At 34.7% G+C, this 16405-nt stretch overlaps 2 protein-coding genes across 2 annotated transcripts; both read right to left on the minus strand.

The window, feature by feature from the left end:
- Positions 1–2034: 2034 nt before the first annotated feature.
- On the minus strand, positions 2035–7734 carry LOC18044192 (CTL-like protein DDB_G0274487). The gene is made up of 7 exons (XM_006437653.2): positions 7308–7734; positions 6027–6484; positions 5327–5510; positions 5008–5232; positions 4760–4876; positions 2748–2981; positions 2035–2413 (listed from the first exon to the last, which is right to left on the minus strand). Exons 1-7 carry the CDS (start codon positions 7368–7370, stop codon positions 2198–2200), a joined length of 1497 nt encoding a protein of 498 aa, XP_006437716.1. The 5' UTR covers positions 7371–7734; the 3' UTR covers positions 2035–2197.
- Positions 7735–13741: 6007 nt separating this feature from the next.
- Positions 13742–15664, minus strand: LOC18044194 (protein ASPARTIC PROTEASE IN GUARD CELL 1). The gene has a single exon (XM_006437655.2). The coding sequence runs from the start codon at positions 15495–15497 to the stop codon at positions 14040–14042; it is 1458 nt and encodes a 485-aa protein (XP_006437718.1). The 5' UTR covers positions 15498–15664; the 3' UTR covers positions 13742–14039.
- Between the last annotated feature and the right edge of the window lie 741 nt (positions 15665–16405).

Genomic DNA, 16405 nt, shown 5'->3' on the forward strand with positions numbered 1-16405 from the left:
CTTCCGATCTAACATACTGTCTGCACATGCGCCTACCTATTATAATTATATAATGATCATATATGTACTTTATTACTAAGTTTTAGTAATAATAGAAAGTGAATGCTAGTGTTTAGTGGATGGAGTTTCCTATTTTTGTCTAAAATTTATAAAGATGTTTCAAATATTGAATTAGAGTTCCCATCTTGTACATCGAAGGATTCTCTTATTTTAGATGTGAAATTGAAAAATTCCTCCCCCCCCCCCCCCCCCAAAAAAAAGATGTGGAATTGAAATTTGCTCCAAGTTTTTTTTTTTGAATTACATGAAATTATTGCTTAGATTACAACTTATATTTAATGAGATTATTATACTCATATTTACAATCAGACAATTACTGAAATTAAATTTACCAATCTTATATACCATTGTCCAAATTTTTACCCTTCCTAATATTCGAGAGATATCTACTTCACTAACGTTTCGAAAGGGAGAAAATTATCTTCACTCAAATTAAAAAAAAAAAAACACTCAACAATACTTTGTGGGGGCTCGGACTCGTACCTTCACACTTGTAAGGGGGGAGTTTTTACCCTCATGCCCTCGCAAAGGCCAGAGTGGCTTGAAATTTGCCCAAATTGTTAAGCAAACCTGTTGAGTTCTTCAACCCTTTTGAAATTCAGTCAACTTTAGTAATATATTTCCCACATGATCTCCTTGTTACCGACAAATGTGGAGTAAAAAAATAATGCATTTCGAATACATTTAGCACTATAATAAGTTAAAAAACAAACAACTTAATATTTATTTTTAGCAATTCAGACAAAAAAAAAACATATCATTCAAATTCATACATTCAACTCTATTCAGAATTTAAACTAATTGAGGTCTATTCAGATTTCAAATTAAAAAACAAACGCCACCTTAATTTAAATGGTAAATAAAAGTAGCACTAAGGAGTACTAATGGGTACTAAGGTTTTGTTTGGTATAGGATTTCAAATAGAGTTTATTCAAGATGAACTTCTGTTAACAGAATTTTTATAAGTGGAACTTTTACCAAAATAATTTAGTTGTTCAATTATTAATGAGAGCTTTTATTAAAAATTATAAAATTACTTTAATAGGTAAATTTTTTAAAGTTACGTTATGAAAAGAATAAAATAAAATTGTCAAAATAAGTAAAAGATATTTTAGATATTTTAGCATTAAAAAAAAATCAACCTTTATTCCCAAAAATCCAAAATTTGAACTTTTATTAGTAGGGGCAAAATTTCTTATTTAATCTTCAAAAGTTCTATTAAAAAAACTAAATAACAAAAAAAAATTGATAAAAGGTTATGGAATTAAATATGCATTCATGACAACTAGATAAATCATACCAAATAAGCATTAAAAAAAAGGTAAAAAATAAATGTTATATAGAATTATATATAATATTTCCAAAAGAGTAGCGGACCGTGTTGCTAATTGGAATACGAAAAAGCAACTTCTCATTTCCCTAAAGAGAAAATATGTACTAAAAAATTGCAAAGGAAATTATAAGAAAATGTTCACATTTTCATTTCACTCTTCACCTTTCAGAAGAAGTAAATGTTGGGGAAACAAAAAGAAATTGAAGTTACAAAAACAATACATGAAAATATATTTTTCAATTAATGCGCCCCACTGCCCCATCTCACCTAAATAAGAATAATCCCCATCCTAAATTAGGAAATTTGCAATTCCGAATCCTTTACCATTGAAAAAGAAAAGCAACTGAAAAGGAGTCAAATAGTTGATGTATCTGGATTTGGATACAATATTTTTTTGGATAGTCAAATGTAATGGTACACTCAATAAGGGGTGATTGGCCACTAGAAAATTTATTAGGTTCCAGACTTTTGAAACTTCCAATACAAAAGATGAAACCTCTAACATGAAACTTTGAAAGGTCAATGTGCATACTCCTAAGATTATATCCAAAACAGGTTTATAAAATAATTTATCCTTATGTCGAGGGATATGCCTATTTGGACCAACCTCTTTGTCCCTTTTCCCTCCAGTGCCACATAAGTGAGAAATGACCACTATATTTTTATCAAAAAGTATTGTTTTGTGTAAAGACATTAAGACACCCACACAAACTCCAAACCAAACACAAAAGATTTCATACATTTGGAAGAATAATTTAAGCACGAGGAATTACACTGTATAAATTTGCAACCATTTTCAACAACTTAAACAGAAAGTGATTCTTGTGTATGGGAATCAAACCGGTTGTTGGTCAATACTTCCCTAGCTCGTGCACTCCTATATTGAAGACGTTGGTGTAGTGTCTCAGACATCTGATTAAAGAATTCAGCATCCCATCTGTGAATCAACAAAGGATCTTCTGCATAACAGATATATATGGAAGTAACAGCACTTTCTACTACAACCATTGCCAATCCCACCTGAAGCAAGTATAGCTCTTTTATCAGATAAAGAATTGATGTTAACATGTCTGCCATTCTGTTGTTAGGCTGTAACCCAATAAGAGCCTTTGTTTTTATTAATGAAAAGATAAGTCTGATTGACATCGTTTGAAGTTTAGATGAAAAGCACACAGACTACTGTTTCATAAATTTATCAGAAATCTCCAATAAAGTTTCATCAAATTTCTACCGGAACGGTCACCAGCGAAAAACTAGAAAATTATTTCCATATATTCCATCTACGTTTTAGTCTAACCTTAAGAAAAACTCAATGTAAAATATAATTTTTTTGAGTGGTAAGTAGAAAACTTACTAAGACCATTCCCATCAGCATTGCTGTGGAACCCACCATAACCACTCTATCGTGCCATTTAGTATATGTCCAAGCACCTGCACAAGTTCCAGTGATAAGCCCACCCACAATAGTGCCCATCAGTAGAACAGCACCTGAACAATCATAGGCAACAAGTGCTTCAACACCAGTTGATTGAAATAACTCCCAGGCATCCCTTGCTGACCGGTTAAAACCTTTGCCATAGACAGCTATCTGCAGGTAATAGAAGTTGAAAACCATGCCACTCTCAAAATTTTATTGAAGTTGTCATTTACTGTTGCTATGTGAGCTACTGTCAACAAACTTCAAGCACCAAATCAACTACCACAAACTTTAAAAAGTTGTTCTTCATTAAAAGATACATCATACATTCACACTTAACAAAATTCAAGCACAAAATCAACTACTATAAACTTCAGAAAGTTGTTTCACAAAAGATAAATCATACATTACCCTCTAGCAGAATTGGAAGCGAGTATCTCACCCAAATATATATATATATATATATGGATAAAGAGGATGTGCCCTCTTTCATAAAAGCATCAACACAACCAGAAAATTGAGAAAAATAATTGACATTTCACAAGAAAGTGTAGAAAGAGATGAGTGCTTTTAATGGGAAATTTGAGGTAGCAGTTGTCAAGGAGATAAAATTGCGGAGATGCAAAACAAAAATGTATCATATTAATTTCGGTGAATGTAGGTATACTACCCATCAAGCGAACTAAACAATAGGCCTTAGAACTCAATGAACTAGCCCCTACTGAACACTGTGGAACAAAATTGTAAAATTCAATTCTAATGGATACATGGAAAGCTAATGCCAATCTTATTAATCAATCTGATCACAGAAAAAATGCTCTTGTTAAGTATCATTTCAGTGTTGCCCCTACTGAACACTGTGGAACAAAATTGTAAAATTCAATTCTAATGGATACATGGAAAGCTAATGCCAATCTTATTAATCAATCTGATCACAGAAAAAATGCTCTTGTTAAGTATCATTTCAGTGTTATTTCGGTTAAACTGGCATTAACAGAAATGCCTGGAAAACACAACGGGAACAATGACTAAATATAAAACCACAAGAAAACCTGTAAAATTAAAACATATATGAAATGAACTATTAATATGGTAGAACTGATGCTATGTTTTGATGCACAATATTTTAGGTGAATGTGAATGCCAAATAAGGCTCCTGCTAGTGGTATAAGTGATCTGCTGAATGCCATTCACAACAGGGGTTGGCAGGTTTGGTTTACCTTTTCTTCCTTTTCAAGTATTAGATAATTCCTGAGATCAATCAGTGATCACCAAAGACAAATACAAGGTTGAAAGTGGCCAAAAGGAAAGAAATCTAATCCAAATAAGATAAGGAAACCACATATAACTTTCAAACATGTAATATCCCTCAAAATTGATTTCCTAAAATAATAATAGGCCTTGGACTTTCAATTCTGCATAGCTGCAGTAATACAGTTACAATATATCTGTATGTGTGGTTTTATTGTTTCAATTTACCATACTATTTCCCTTGACTAGTTGATAACATAATGCAGTAGTGCCGAAAACTATTCTAACCACTTCTGTACTGAATTCCAAATAAGAAAATGCAACTTAAAGAAAATATTTGAGAAGCATCGTGAGAGCATCAGTCGGTTAAATAAGGAAGAAAACCAAAAACTAGGAAACTGGAAGGATGTTAGAAGTAGAGAAGCATAAAAGTATTAAGTTAATACATCACAGACCAACAATAAGTAATGCACTACTACCCAATGGGTCAATGCAAAGATGATAGCTTAAAACATTTAAAATCAAAGCAATAAATTAAATATGAGAGTTTCAAGTCCCTGATATTGTAAATCTTCAACCATTCACAAATACATGATCATAATAGACAAATTTCCAATTAAAGTCTAGGAACTGTTTATTATTGAAAAGTCATATACAAAAGAAATTACTGAAACAGATTTTAAAAAATAAATAAATACCTGGACATACGCATACTTGTTAAAAAACCTAACAAGAGTTTCCACAAGATGAAAAAGAAAATCAACACAGCAAAGCAAACACTCGTTGTTGCCAATCTTTGAACGGATCCCCCTGATCTAAGATAAAATTTTGAAAATTAAAGTTAAAACAATGAAAGGATAAAATAAAAACAATGACAAAGAAACATGCAACCTTGGAATTAAGATTGATGAACCAATCATCGAAAAGTGAACATCGGTGCTCTTACCTCCCACCTCAAAGTCCGAATAGCAGCTGTGAAGAGTGATCCATAGCAAATGCTGCCCAAAGATGTTGTTACAGCATACCGCAGAGACTTCACCAATGGGTTGTGAGGCATTGATACTGAATCTCGGCCATCATGAATAAGAACAAGAAACACCATCCCAGACACTATCACATGCACCGTGTTACAGAGGACTGCGCCAGTCCAAAATAAGCTTACAGAGAGAACCTGCAATATAGATAGTAGCATAATTACTGTCAATACTCATTATAATGCACATCCTAACAACAGATGCAATAAATAGCAAAACTTGCCAGCTCACCAAAAGAAGCCACCAGCGTCCACCATCATCCATGTCTGAAGCAACAACACCAGCTGTCCCAAAGGACCATATCCCCATCCACAAAAGCATGACTGCCATGAACACGTACGCAACTCTCTTAACTTCAGGAAGACTCCACACCATCTTCACTGCTTTTTGCAGCACTAGCATGGTAAATGAAAGTCTATGGAAGAATAATATGTTGTCAGAGAAGACTTTGGAGGATATTGGTAATTCCAATCCTGATATATCCCCTTCTTACTGTACTTAAAATATACATTAGAAAACATATCGATTATGCATGCACAATAAATTACCGGCATTAAGATTCTAGAATTGACCAACAAGGTGCATCTTCAAGGCAAGACTGCTAATGATATTCCTATTTGGATACAACCAATAGTATGAAATATATTTATATTAAGGTAATGAGAAGAAAATAGCATCTTCAATCATCTTCTAAATTTCTATGTTATTCTAATAATTCACCGATCAGCATGTTAATGAAAATATACAATGTTGCAAACTGTGAAAATTTCAATGATGAATTGACCATATAATAATAAACTGATCAAGCAAACTTATGTGAATGTCTAAATATATCACATGGCAGTTGATTAAATATCTTTCTCTTTTAGAAAACACCAAAGACTTTAAGATAAGTTCAACTCAATAACTATAAGGATTTTCGAGCTCATACCTGTCTATAACAGATATAACATACAAGAACTGTAATGCAGCAGCAGTTGCAAATGCAACACCCCAGAAAAACTGATCGCACCAGAAACACAGAACACTGATCACAGCAAGGTAAGTAGTCAAAATGTGCACTGAAATCTTCAACATTTGGTTTGCCGGAGAACCAAGCAGCAGCAACCACATCCATCCAAGGAGAGCACCAACGCCACCAGCAACAGCATATATTGGCCAGTAGTCCTCTGTCAATTCACCTTTAGTCTCCACTTTTTGATTTGTGTATCTACTGATATTAAACCTATCTGTTTTCTTAAACCTATTGAGCCCAAGAACCGAAAGAAGAAATCCTAAACCAATCAAATGAATTACAAATATTCCTAACCAGAAAACATCTCGCCAATGACGTGACTCAGATAGCAGAGTTTGACTACCATCTGTACTTCTTCGACTCCTCCCACCAGTCTGAAATTTATCAAATGAACGTGACAATAATCAAAAGCAAATTCAGAAAGAAACAATAAGGTGCTTTTTGTCAAAGTACCTTTTCACAAAATCATCTGAGAGCAACACTTTCTTAAAAAACAAAAGCAATATAAGTGCTTCTCCCAAAAAATACTTCTGTCTTTATCCAAACACTACAAAATAAGTACAATAACAGTTTTGAGAATTTGAAAGCCTAAAAGCCACTCCCTAATAAACTACTACTGTGTTAAATAAATTGAAGTAAGGCTCTATTGGTATTATTGCCTATCATCTGTGCTGCCAAGGCAAGGTTGCTGAAGTGTTTGGTGAGCACTTACATCTGTAGTATGGAAACTAAGAATATGAATTATTATGTAATTTACTAAATAAGAAAATGTCAATTATCCAACAAAACTTTGAAATTATAAAAAAAAAAAAGGAATTTTAGAAGTTTCCATTTTACTTTAGCTGCGGCTTAAAAGTAACAGAAAGAGCCTAAGCATAAATTCATCTAAATATCCTCAACCAATACATTTAACTGAAATTATCCCAAAAAAAGAAAATGATATCTACTATAAAAAAGCATCAGCTTTCAACAATAAATTGAACTGAAGTGACTAGAGAATAGAGATTAAGAAAGAAATAACAATACAATATCATTTATTTGCTAATAAGTAAATTACTAAATATATAATTAAAAAAAAACACTCAATAACTAAAATCAAAGATCACGAGCAACAACAAATTGAATTGAATTAAATTAATTTTGTTTTAAGTGCACAGAGAAATCGAATGACAGTAACTGTAGTGAATTGAGAGTAACCTGATCGACGGCGGAGATTGAGCCGGGATCAGAGTTGGAAGAGGGAGCAGGAGAGTCGCTCATTGTGCAGTTGAATTTGATCAGAGCATTGCCAGGGTTCGATCAAACGGTGATATTTTGACGAGTTTCGTCAACGGTAAGCGCAGAGACATGATATGGAAATTACAGTGAAGAGATGAAGACGCGTGAAGCACAAAGTTTGGTGATGGTAAAGAGAGAAAAAGAAGAAGTCAAACGAAGAAATGGCAAGTTTAATTTTTGTTGGTCTGTTTGGTGGTTATATATAAATATAAAATTGGAGGGGAAAGACGAAACTGAAACTCAACGGCTAAAGAGAGAGGAATCATTTTGGACTTTCGAAAGAGATGCGTGTGTCCTCATTTGCCCAAATCCGTTCAGTTTCAGTGGGGTTTTTTTTTTTTTTTTTTTTTTTCTCGTACAGGGAAATTTTTTCTTTCCGAGTAATATTAGTTTTTCAATAAATTATTACAAAAATAAAAATGAAGCAATTGATGGATGGATAATCATTTGAGAATAAATATAAAAAATAATTTGTTGACAAGACATTAGGTCCTTTGATGCTCATTTAACAGTTGACCTTCGAGTTCGTTCAAATTATGAAGTTCAGACATACAGTATTTGATCCAGTCTCAGTTTTTCTATTTTAATCGATTGAATTTAATAAACATTTTGAAAAGAAACTCATTCAAAAATGTAATATATCAAAGTTGGTATCGTGTTTGACATATTTCTTTCCGAATTATATTATAGTTTACTAATATTTAATTTAAGGGTCATGATAGGCTGGGTAATAATTAATTTTTTATATTATCATTAATGATATAATTTTACAATATCAATAAATTAATTAAAGATAAAGTTCCTCATAATTTAGTATATAAAATTAATACCCTAATTTTATAAATATATCAATTATCATTTTTTAATTTTATCTCCACTGTACGTGTACAAGAACTCAAAACCTTTTTGTCGACAAACAAGTGGTTTATAGCGTATTGTAGGATAGAATTGAATCTCAAACACCATTGATTACATTGAATTTTAAACATGCATTGAATCCGAATCTGGTGGCATATTCCATCTGCGTTATCTTCACAACATTTTTTTTTTTTTTAGTAATTCTATAATTTTCGTGAATTAAAAATTATTTTAGCTCTTCTCAGACACTCTGACACTTCCAACGCAAATGCCGTGCCAGGTTGAATAAAATAATTAAAAATATATTTATAACAGTATCAGACTAATAGAGCTGAATCCACATCCAACTTCCATCGTGGAAGTCACGAGCCGTCAATCATGACCATTCAAAAGAAAGTTCCATTTGCCACCTGGCACCAAATCATACACCTCGCTTCACTTCACATTGTTTCCACTATCTAATCACAGTTCCTTTGTATGGTTTCTGAGATCATAATGATTGCATGTTACGCATGTCCAATAAAGTCAATACATTTGCTTGCAGTCCTTCCAATCATCCACTTTGCACCGTTGCTTGAGCAGTGTTTTCCTGTTTGGCGCGTGTGTCAAGCGCGTTAACCGCTCGGATGATTTATGAGACCTGAGATTCAATTATTATAATAATAATAATTATTATTATTAGTAATATTATTATTTTACCATCAAAATTATTTTGACACATCATTTCAGTAACATAGTTTGTTGAAAAATATATTTTACTACTAAATATTTGCGTTGTTATTAATTTATCATTTCCGTTAAATAAAGTTAATGTTTAACAAAAAATAAGTTAAAAGTTGATTTTACCCTTTGAAAAGAAAGAAACAATCAACAAAAATAAGATTTAGAAAACAACTAAAATTGTATTTAATAAAAAATAATTAATAACATGTACAATTACAATAAATGGCAAAGAAAACAATTAATAAAAATTTTATGTTTCAAAATTAATATTATAACCTATGAAATTCAAGTATTAATCACAACTAAAAATAATAACAATTTAATAATAATTTATAATAACAATAACAATTAATAAAATTTAGAAAACAACTGAAAATTTTAATTAATAAAAATAATGAACAATATGCAGAATTACGACAAACAATAAAAAATAATAATAAAAATTCGGCTTCAAAATTAATATTATAATCTATGAAATTCAAGTATTAATCACAACTAAAAATAATAACAATTTAATTAAAAAAATTAATGAGAGAGAGGGGCCGATTTTAGGGTTATCAATTTCCTAATTCTCTAATTATTTTCCTTAAAAAATTTTTACTTTGTTTTTTTTATTTATTTTACACTTGCAATACAGTGTTCTGACTTCAATACGAAATGCCTTTAATGTTCTTATCACATTATCAAAACATCAGTAAATTTTTAATATTTTTAACGAAATGGTATTAAATTGATAACGGCACAAATATTTGGTGGTAAAATATATTTTTCGGCAAACCGTAGTACTGACATTATATATCATAATAATTTTAATGGTAAAATAATAATATTCTTTATTATTATTATTATTGGCTAAAATAAAAGCCGGCAGATCCGTAAATGAGAATATTGATGAGTCTGCTTGCTTCCCACAATTGGTTTTGTTTGTTTATATGTTGAATTATTTGGCTTATTTCTTACAGTTGTGCGCTTTATCCTGCAAATCCTCTTTCTTTGTTCTTTTAACATCACAAGCCACGACCGCGCCGCACAGGCACAACAACAACGCTAGGAAAGGGGTAGTTCAATGTAGTTCCCGTTTCGCCGTCCAGTAACAGTTAATTCCAGTTGCTAGCTTTTGAATTACGGCTTGCCACGTTGCCGTTTTGTGGCACACCAACTGACCAACACGATCAATGAAAAAATTATTGGTGATTTAACCTGTGGATGTCGCTGTTGCATTTACACATTTACCCTCGAGAGAGATGTCCTTTACAGTTACAAAATGGTGACGATCATCTCAACGAGTCAAACAGTGGGGGACATGTAGAAGCACAATATCAGTCCAATCAATATGTATATTATTATGTCTATTACATATGGCATCTACAGCCACAAAACTTTAAAGAACCATTCAATGGTTGTTTAAAGAAGATTTTACTTATTATCTTCTCGTTCCGAGAGATATATTATAACTATTAAAATAATATGACTTTTTTTTTAAAGAGTAATTAGAGAGATGAGTAATTTTTTTCTCTTTTTTATTTACCACATAAATAAACAAATAGGTATTAAAATAATTAAATTAAAAGAGTATTTTGGTGATACTCTTATTAAATGGCTTGTTAGCATTTGTCTGCAATTGAAGTCAGAATTGGTACCTTGGCATTTCTTATTGCTCAAATTACGCAATCATATCTTTTATCACATTGGTTTGAACTTTTGTTATCGGCCAATTTTGACCTCTATAGTTTCGGCCAGTTTTGACGGCAAAGAGTGGTGCATCCCCTCTGCTGTTATGCAGGTCACCAACCGTTCTTCTTTATCTTCCACATAATCTCGATAATCATCAAGAAACCAATTTGCACAGTAGATTTCATGCCAACACATCATTTATATGGTGGCTTCAAAGGAAAATGTTCGAGTTTTATTTTGAACATAGTGATTAGTGAGTTTGGATTTTCGAATTAGGATTATATGGGCTTGAACTTGGCATTCGCAAACCGAAATCCATCGGGTCCATCAAGCAGACTGAACTTAGCCCAAAAATGACATCAAATCAATCAGAGCCCAAGCAAGCAAAAAGATGTGGGACTATTGGCACGCCGATAAAATCCTTTTAAAACCCCTCTTCGAAATAATCTCCACTAAAAAAAAAAATTAAGATTATTACCACCCACTTATTATATTCCACGAATAACCCTTCACAAATATTTAACTCTTGTGATTGTTTTTGTGGATGTCCAGTTGAAATTTCACTGCATATCATCCTGATTGGAAAGGAAAACAACCATGGAAAGATAAAATATTAATCCAAAACTTTGAGACAAACAACACAGAATTTTGAATAGAAAAATTACATATTTGATGACTGTGTTACAAAGGATCCACATTTTTAATTTTAAATAGTCAAAAGGGAAAAAAAAAAAAAAATTCTCTTTCCGGAAAGAGGCAAAGGATAATGCTCTGTCCACCAAACAAAGCAAGAAAGCCACCCCTTTGAAAAAAGGTTTATGACAACCATTATTTTCTCCGTCTTAAATTCCTAAAGGTGGGGGTTTGCAGCCCCTAAAGGGTGCCACTGCCACTCTGCCAGCCTGCCAAGCCACCACCACCAAAGGCATCTTCTCGGCTTCTTTAAACCCAGCTTTGTAAACCCCAAAGGAAATCTTGGACATTTGGCTATTGATTAGGATTTCTTTTTATCACTTATTCTAAAATTTATTAGGGATCAATTATTGATTTATTTTTTCCCCACTGATGCGCATCCAGAGGCACTTTAGCTATTTTACATAATGAAAACGTCAAAATTCTACACTGTCGAGGCACAAAAGCCATCAAAAGTTGCATGGTGAACTGCTCCCACCAGCTCATACACTCGCCTCCCCATAAAAATCATGGCCCAAAAGCCCGAAAACGTCCATTTAGCTTGGAGCGATGATATTTGATCCCTCACTTCCTCTCACCAACCCCTTCTAATTACTTGTATATAATTTTTATTTTATCTTTATATAAAATTACTAAAAATAATAAATATTTTAGTCTGATTTTAGTTCAGCCTAAATCATTATAAGAATTGCTTTATAGAAGGTAGTTTCCTGGTAGTGATGGAGATGGAGGCGCCTAGAAAGTATTTTTCTAGGGAAGATTGCAGCAGAAATGAACCTGAAATCACAATAAATGACCGTTAAAGGCAACAACGATGGTGGCCGGTGATGATGCTCCAATGGTTAAGTCTGGTGGGAGATTAAATGAGGTGATGGGTTTTCAAGAAACCTATAATATTGATAAATTTTGAGCCTTTTATGAGTAAGTGAACTTATCTATTTGTGAACCTAACCTAACCTTTTAAGGTGGAGTGCCCTGATGGTATTTTTATGTCCTTTTAGACATGTGGCAAGCCACTATCGATTATTTTCCTCCTCGGGAACGGTTTTAAGGGCCCTTCTTATTGAACCTCTTGAGTTTGTTTGGATTGGATAACTATCCTCTGGGGGACAATCTTTGCTTGCAGCGTGTCGTCAATTCTAATTAGCTCATTTCAAATGAACTAATTGAGCTAAAGAACACCTAATTTTACTGAAGATTGTGTAGTTAGCTTCATCTATGATCCCCCTTTCTCAAATCTGATTTTGGTTACTTGTAAGGAGACATTTCCTGATTTTGATCCTCCTGTAATGACGTGTCTTGGTGCTGTCAGTAAGACTGTCATTATTCTGTGGTCCCATAATGATACATGGCAACTTAAATATATTGTAGGAGATATTTTTTATTTTTCTCAGATAATTTGGGTGGCTAATGCTGACTTTTTGAAATCTTTCCATTCTACCCTTTCCTCTTCAACTTCCACTTCATCTCTTAAAGGGCTTTAAAAGTCACGAGTCATATTATGATCTCCCATATGTCATGCCCTTAATACTTCTTGTCCACATTTTACCACCACCAAAAAATATGTTATAAGTATCCACAACACATATTTTTTCACAAGGACAGAGCTATTCAATCAAATCCTTTATTTTGTCTCGTCTTTACATTTATGTGATTTAATTTTTTTTATTATTTAAGTTCTTAAACTACCTCTGTTATCTAATTGCATAAGGAAGAAGAGGTCAAAACAACTGGAAACTCATGAATAACGATGAAGAACTAATACCCCCACCCCCACTTCGTAATTTGTTAGCCATAAGAAATGGGGTATTTACTAAGGAGAAAACCAATGGAAAAAAAAGAAGATGTAAATAACCCTACAAAAACGTGTCAATGTGAAGAAAAATAACTGTTTACCAAATATCAGTTTTCTGTATGCCAATAGCTAAGATGGAAAAATAAGGAGGAGGATAATTCATTTTCAGGGGTTTTATTTTAAATTTTCTCAAGAATCATGTTTAATTTTGTTAGCATGCGCCTAAACTATCTTTCCAAAGTACGGTAAAAGTTAAGAACAAGATTTTTGGAGTTTTAAATGGTGGGGAGTATGAAAAAAAAAATGATAATAACTTGAGGTATATGAGAGAGAAATCATTTTAAAATGTTTAATGAGATTAATTAAGAAATGTGATCTGTGAATCAATATTCAAACCCAAATGCATCAAACCAAATTTTTATTTATTTGAGGATGATTAGGTATATTCTAAGTATTCTTTTATAACTTAATGAAAATTTTGAAACTCTTCTTTCTTCTTTTTCCATTTGAATATATTTTCTGATTTATATTAAAAAAGAAAAGAAAAGAAAAGAAGATTCGGACCTAACCCTTTCTTTATACTACTTTATAATAATGTACCAAGATCAAGTATGCATCTATCCACGTATGCAACGGTAATATTCTTACCTTTCTTTTCATTAATACCCCGAAGCATACAATTAATTTTACTATACATGCCGTAACGTTGCAATAATAAACATCGACATTTGACGGGCCCCACCACACCGGTTACAGACCTTTGACCTTCGTCCTCACACTTATTCAGGGGGGCCCAATTCCAACTCACTCCGTCCAAGTGGTTAAAGTCCTGGATAACCAAGGATAAAACCGTCACTAAACTAAACAGCCTATGAGCTTCAAGTTTAAAACGCATTACAACAATTCGTTTAACATTTATTGGGCGTGAACCCAACGAGAGAATTCCGTAGATTGAAACTGACACGTGTCCCCTGCTGCTGCACGTTTCCAATGATTGACAGCGACGACGATGTTGGCGCAAACGCAAAACAAAACGTCCCGTTTGAGTCAACCGGTATTAAAAAATTCTTCGCCGGTAACGGTAAAACTTTTCCCTCGGGAAAATGAAACGACACCGTGGGGACCTCAACGCTACTCCGCGACGAGAAGTCATAGCACGTGTCAAACAACGCCACGCCGTCAGTTGGCGACAATGCTCGCGTTCCCCTAACGAATGCATCGCGCAAAGCGTTATACGTCTCCGTTTGCAGCCTCGTAACGGCCGTTCCAGAATCAACGATTATCCCCCCGTTACCTGACTCGTCTATCTTGAAAGCCGTCTCGGAAATCGGCAGTAAGTCGCCGCCAACACTGATTCCCGTTAAACCGAGGTAATAAAAAGTGTCAAGTTCGTGGTTGCGGAGTAACGGAGCAGTGACAGCGTTAGGAGGTAACGATGAGTCAAACTCAAGAGTCGAGGTCGAGCCAGAGTCACGGTCCACGAGACAGTAAGAGAAAGTGGAAGCATTAATCTGAGAGGGAAACGAAAGCAAGCCGCCGCCGAGTCCAAGCAAGCCGGCAGCTCCGACAAACAGCCCCTCGTTATTGTGTCCGCAGCCGATGGCTATGTTATCAACGGAAGCCGAGCCGAGAGTGACGGTCTCGGTAACGAAATCTCCGACAGTGTAGGAGCCGTCACCGTACGAGACCTCGTAGAGGCACGTGTTGTTGCGGCACTCGGACTCATCGAGGGACTGACATTGCTTGGTGTTGCACGTGAGAGGCGAGTACGAAGAGGAGGAAGTCGGCTCGAAGATGGGGTCGGCTTGCTGGTAGCAGTCGGCGCAGGGTGCGCACTGCAGCCAGTTGACGTCACTTCCGGTGTCGAGCACCATGTAGACTTGACTCGGCGGTTTGCCGATTCCAACTCGGGAGAAGTACTCGCCGCTTCCCTGACTGCTTCCCGACACAATGGGGCTTTGTATCTCCTCAGCTTCGAATTCTGACCCGCTGTCGAGCGGTTTAAGATCCGAGGTTGCAATGCCTCTGATGGCCAGATCTAGACGAGCGGCGAGAGACCTGACTCGGGCAGAGTCACGCTCGAGACGGGCCAAGGTGAGTGACTTGTAGTCGTTATGTGAAGTTCTTTGGACGGATGTTCTCGAATGCAGTTGCAAGGCAAGCGAAGAAGAAGAGGAGGAGATTAAGCTCTGCGGTGTCGTTCTGGGATCAAATGAGAAGGGTTTAAGAGTGTTTTGAATGGAAGCTGAGACATCAAGAGTGGTGGTTGTTACGGAGATAGAAGCGTGTGGTGTGGTTCGAGAATCGCCAAAGGGCGATGATGCGAAGAGGAGAGCAGCGGAAAGAACGTGAAAGAGGAGCCACATTTTGGGGATTTTAGATAGATGCGAGATGGAGATGATGCTGCGTTTGGTTTGTGGGGTTTATTTATAAAGGGAGGAAAAGAGAAGAAGTCGGGTCCTTCTTTTTTCTTTTTTCTATTAACTGTGCCCACACTTGGCTCGTTACAAGGAGTAGGGAATTGAGAAGCTTTGAATGATGCTAAAGAATGCCTCGTTCAAAAGATTGCGGTAAGGTAAGGGGTGGATTTTTTTAATTTATTTTTCCTCTTTTTTTTTGTTGCTACTGGGAATTAATTTGGGATGAGAACTATAGGAATGCAATTTAAGGTTTAAAATACCTAGGTTCTACCTGTAGACTTGGCCCATAGGCCCATATGTTATCTCGAGGACCAGATTATAAAACTCAAGTCACAAAATAAGTTAATTCACAGGTTACACTAATTTGTAATTTCTACCAAAAACTGGGATGAGAAATTAAATTCAAGACTCGCTTGGGAGAGTTGTGATGTGGTAGTCCAGCAGCTTAAAGACTGTTACTTGATGTTATATCTTCGTTTGGCTGTCACAGCCGCAGCACTGCCAAATGAAGCCTAAATCCATTATTTATGCCGCGGTAATCCTCCTATTCAACCGGTTTGTTGCTGCTTTGAAAAAGTTTCATTATTTATCACGCGCTTCCATCATGGCGTCGGTTGGAGCTAGTAACTTTGAGTCCCCCTCTTTTCGATAATGGTTTTAGCAACAATGTCATTGGCTTTTCGTTCGTCAATAAAATTTGTTTCTCCTGATATATTAATAAAGACTCCGTTGCAAAAGTTACAATACATAATCAACAAGTTTATATTTATCAGAAAGCAAGCTTGCAATTTATCATGTTTGGACCCATATAACCCATTGTCTCTGGAAGATTGCATGACAATGTTGCCACGGAT

This window comes from Citrus clementina, unplaced genomic scaffold, assembly GCF_000493195.1.
Source record: "Citrus clementina cultivar Clemenules unplaced genomic scaffold, Citrus_clementina_v1.0 scaffold_4, whole genome shotgun sequence".
NCBI classification, from domain to species: domain Eukaryota; kingdom Viridiplantae; phylum Streptophyta; class Magnoliopsida; order Sapindales; family Rutaceae; genus Citrus; species Citrus x clementina.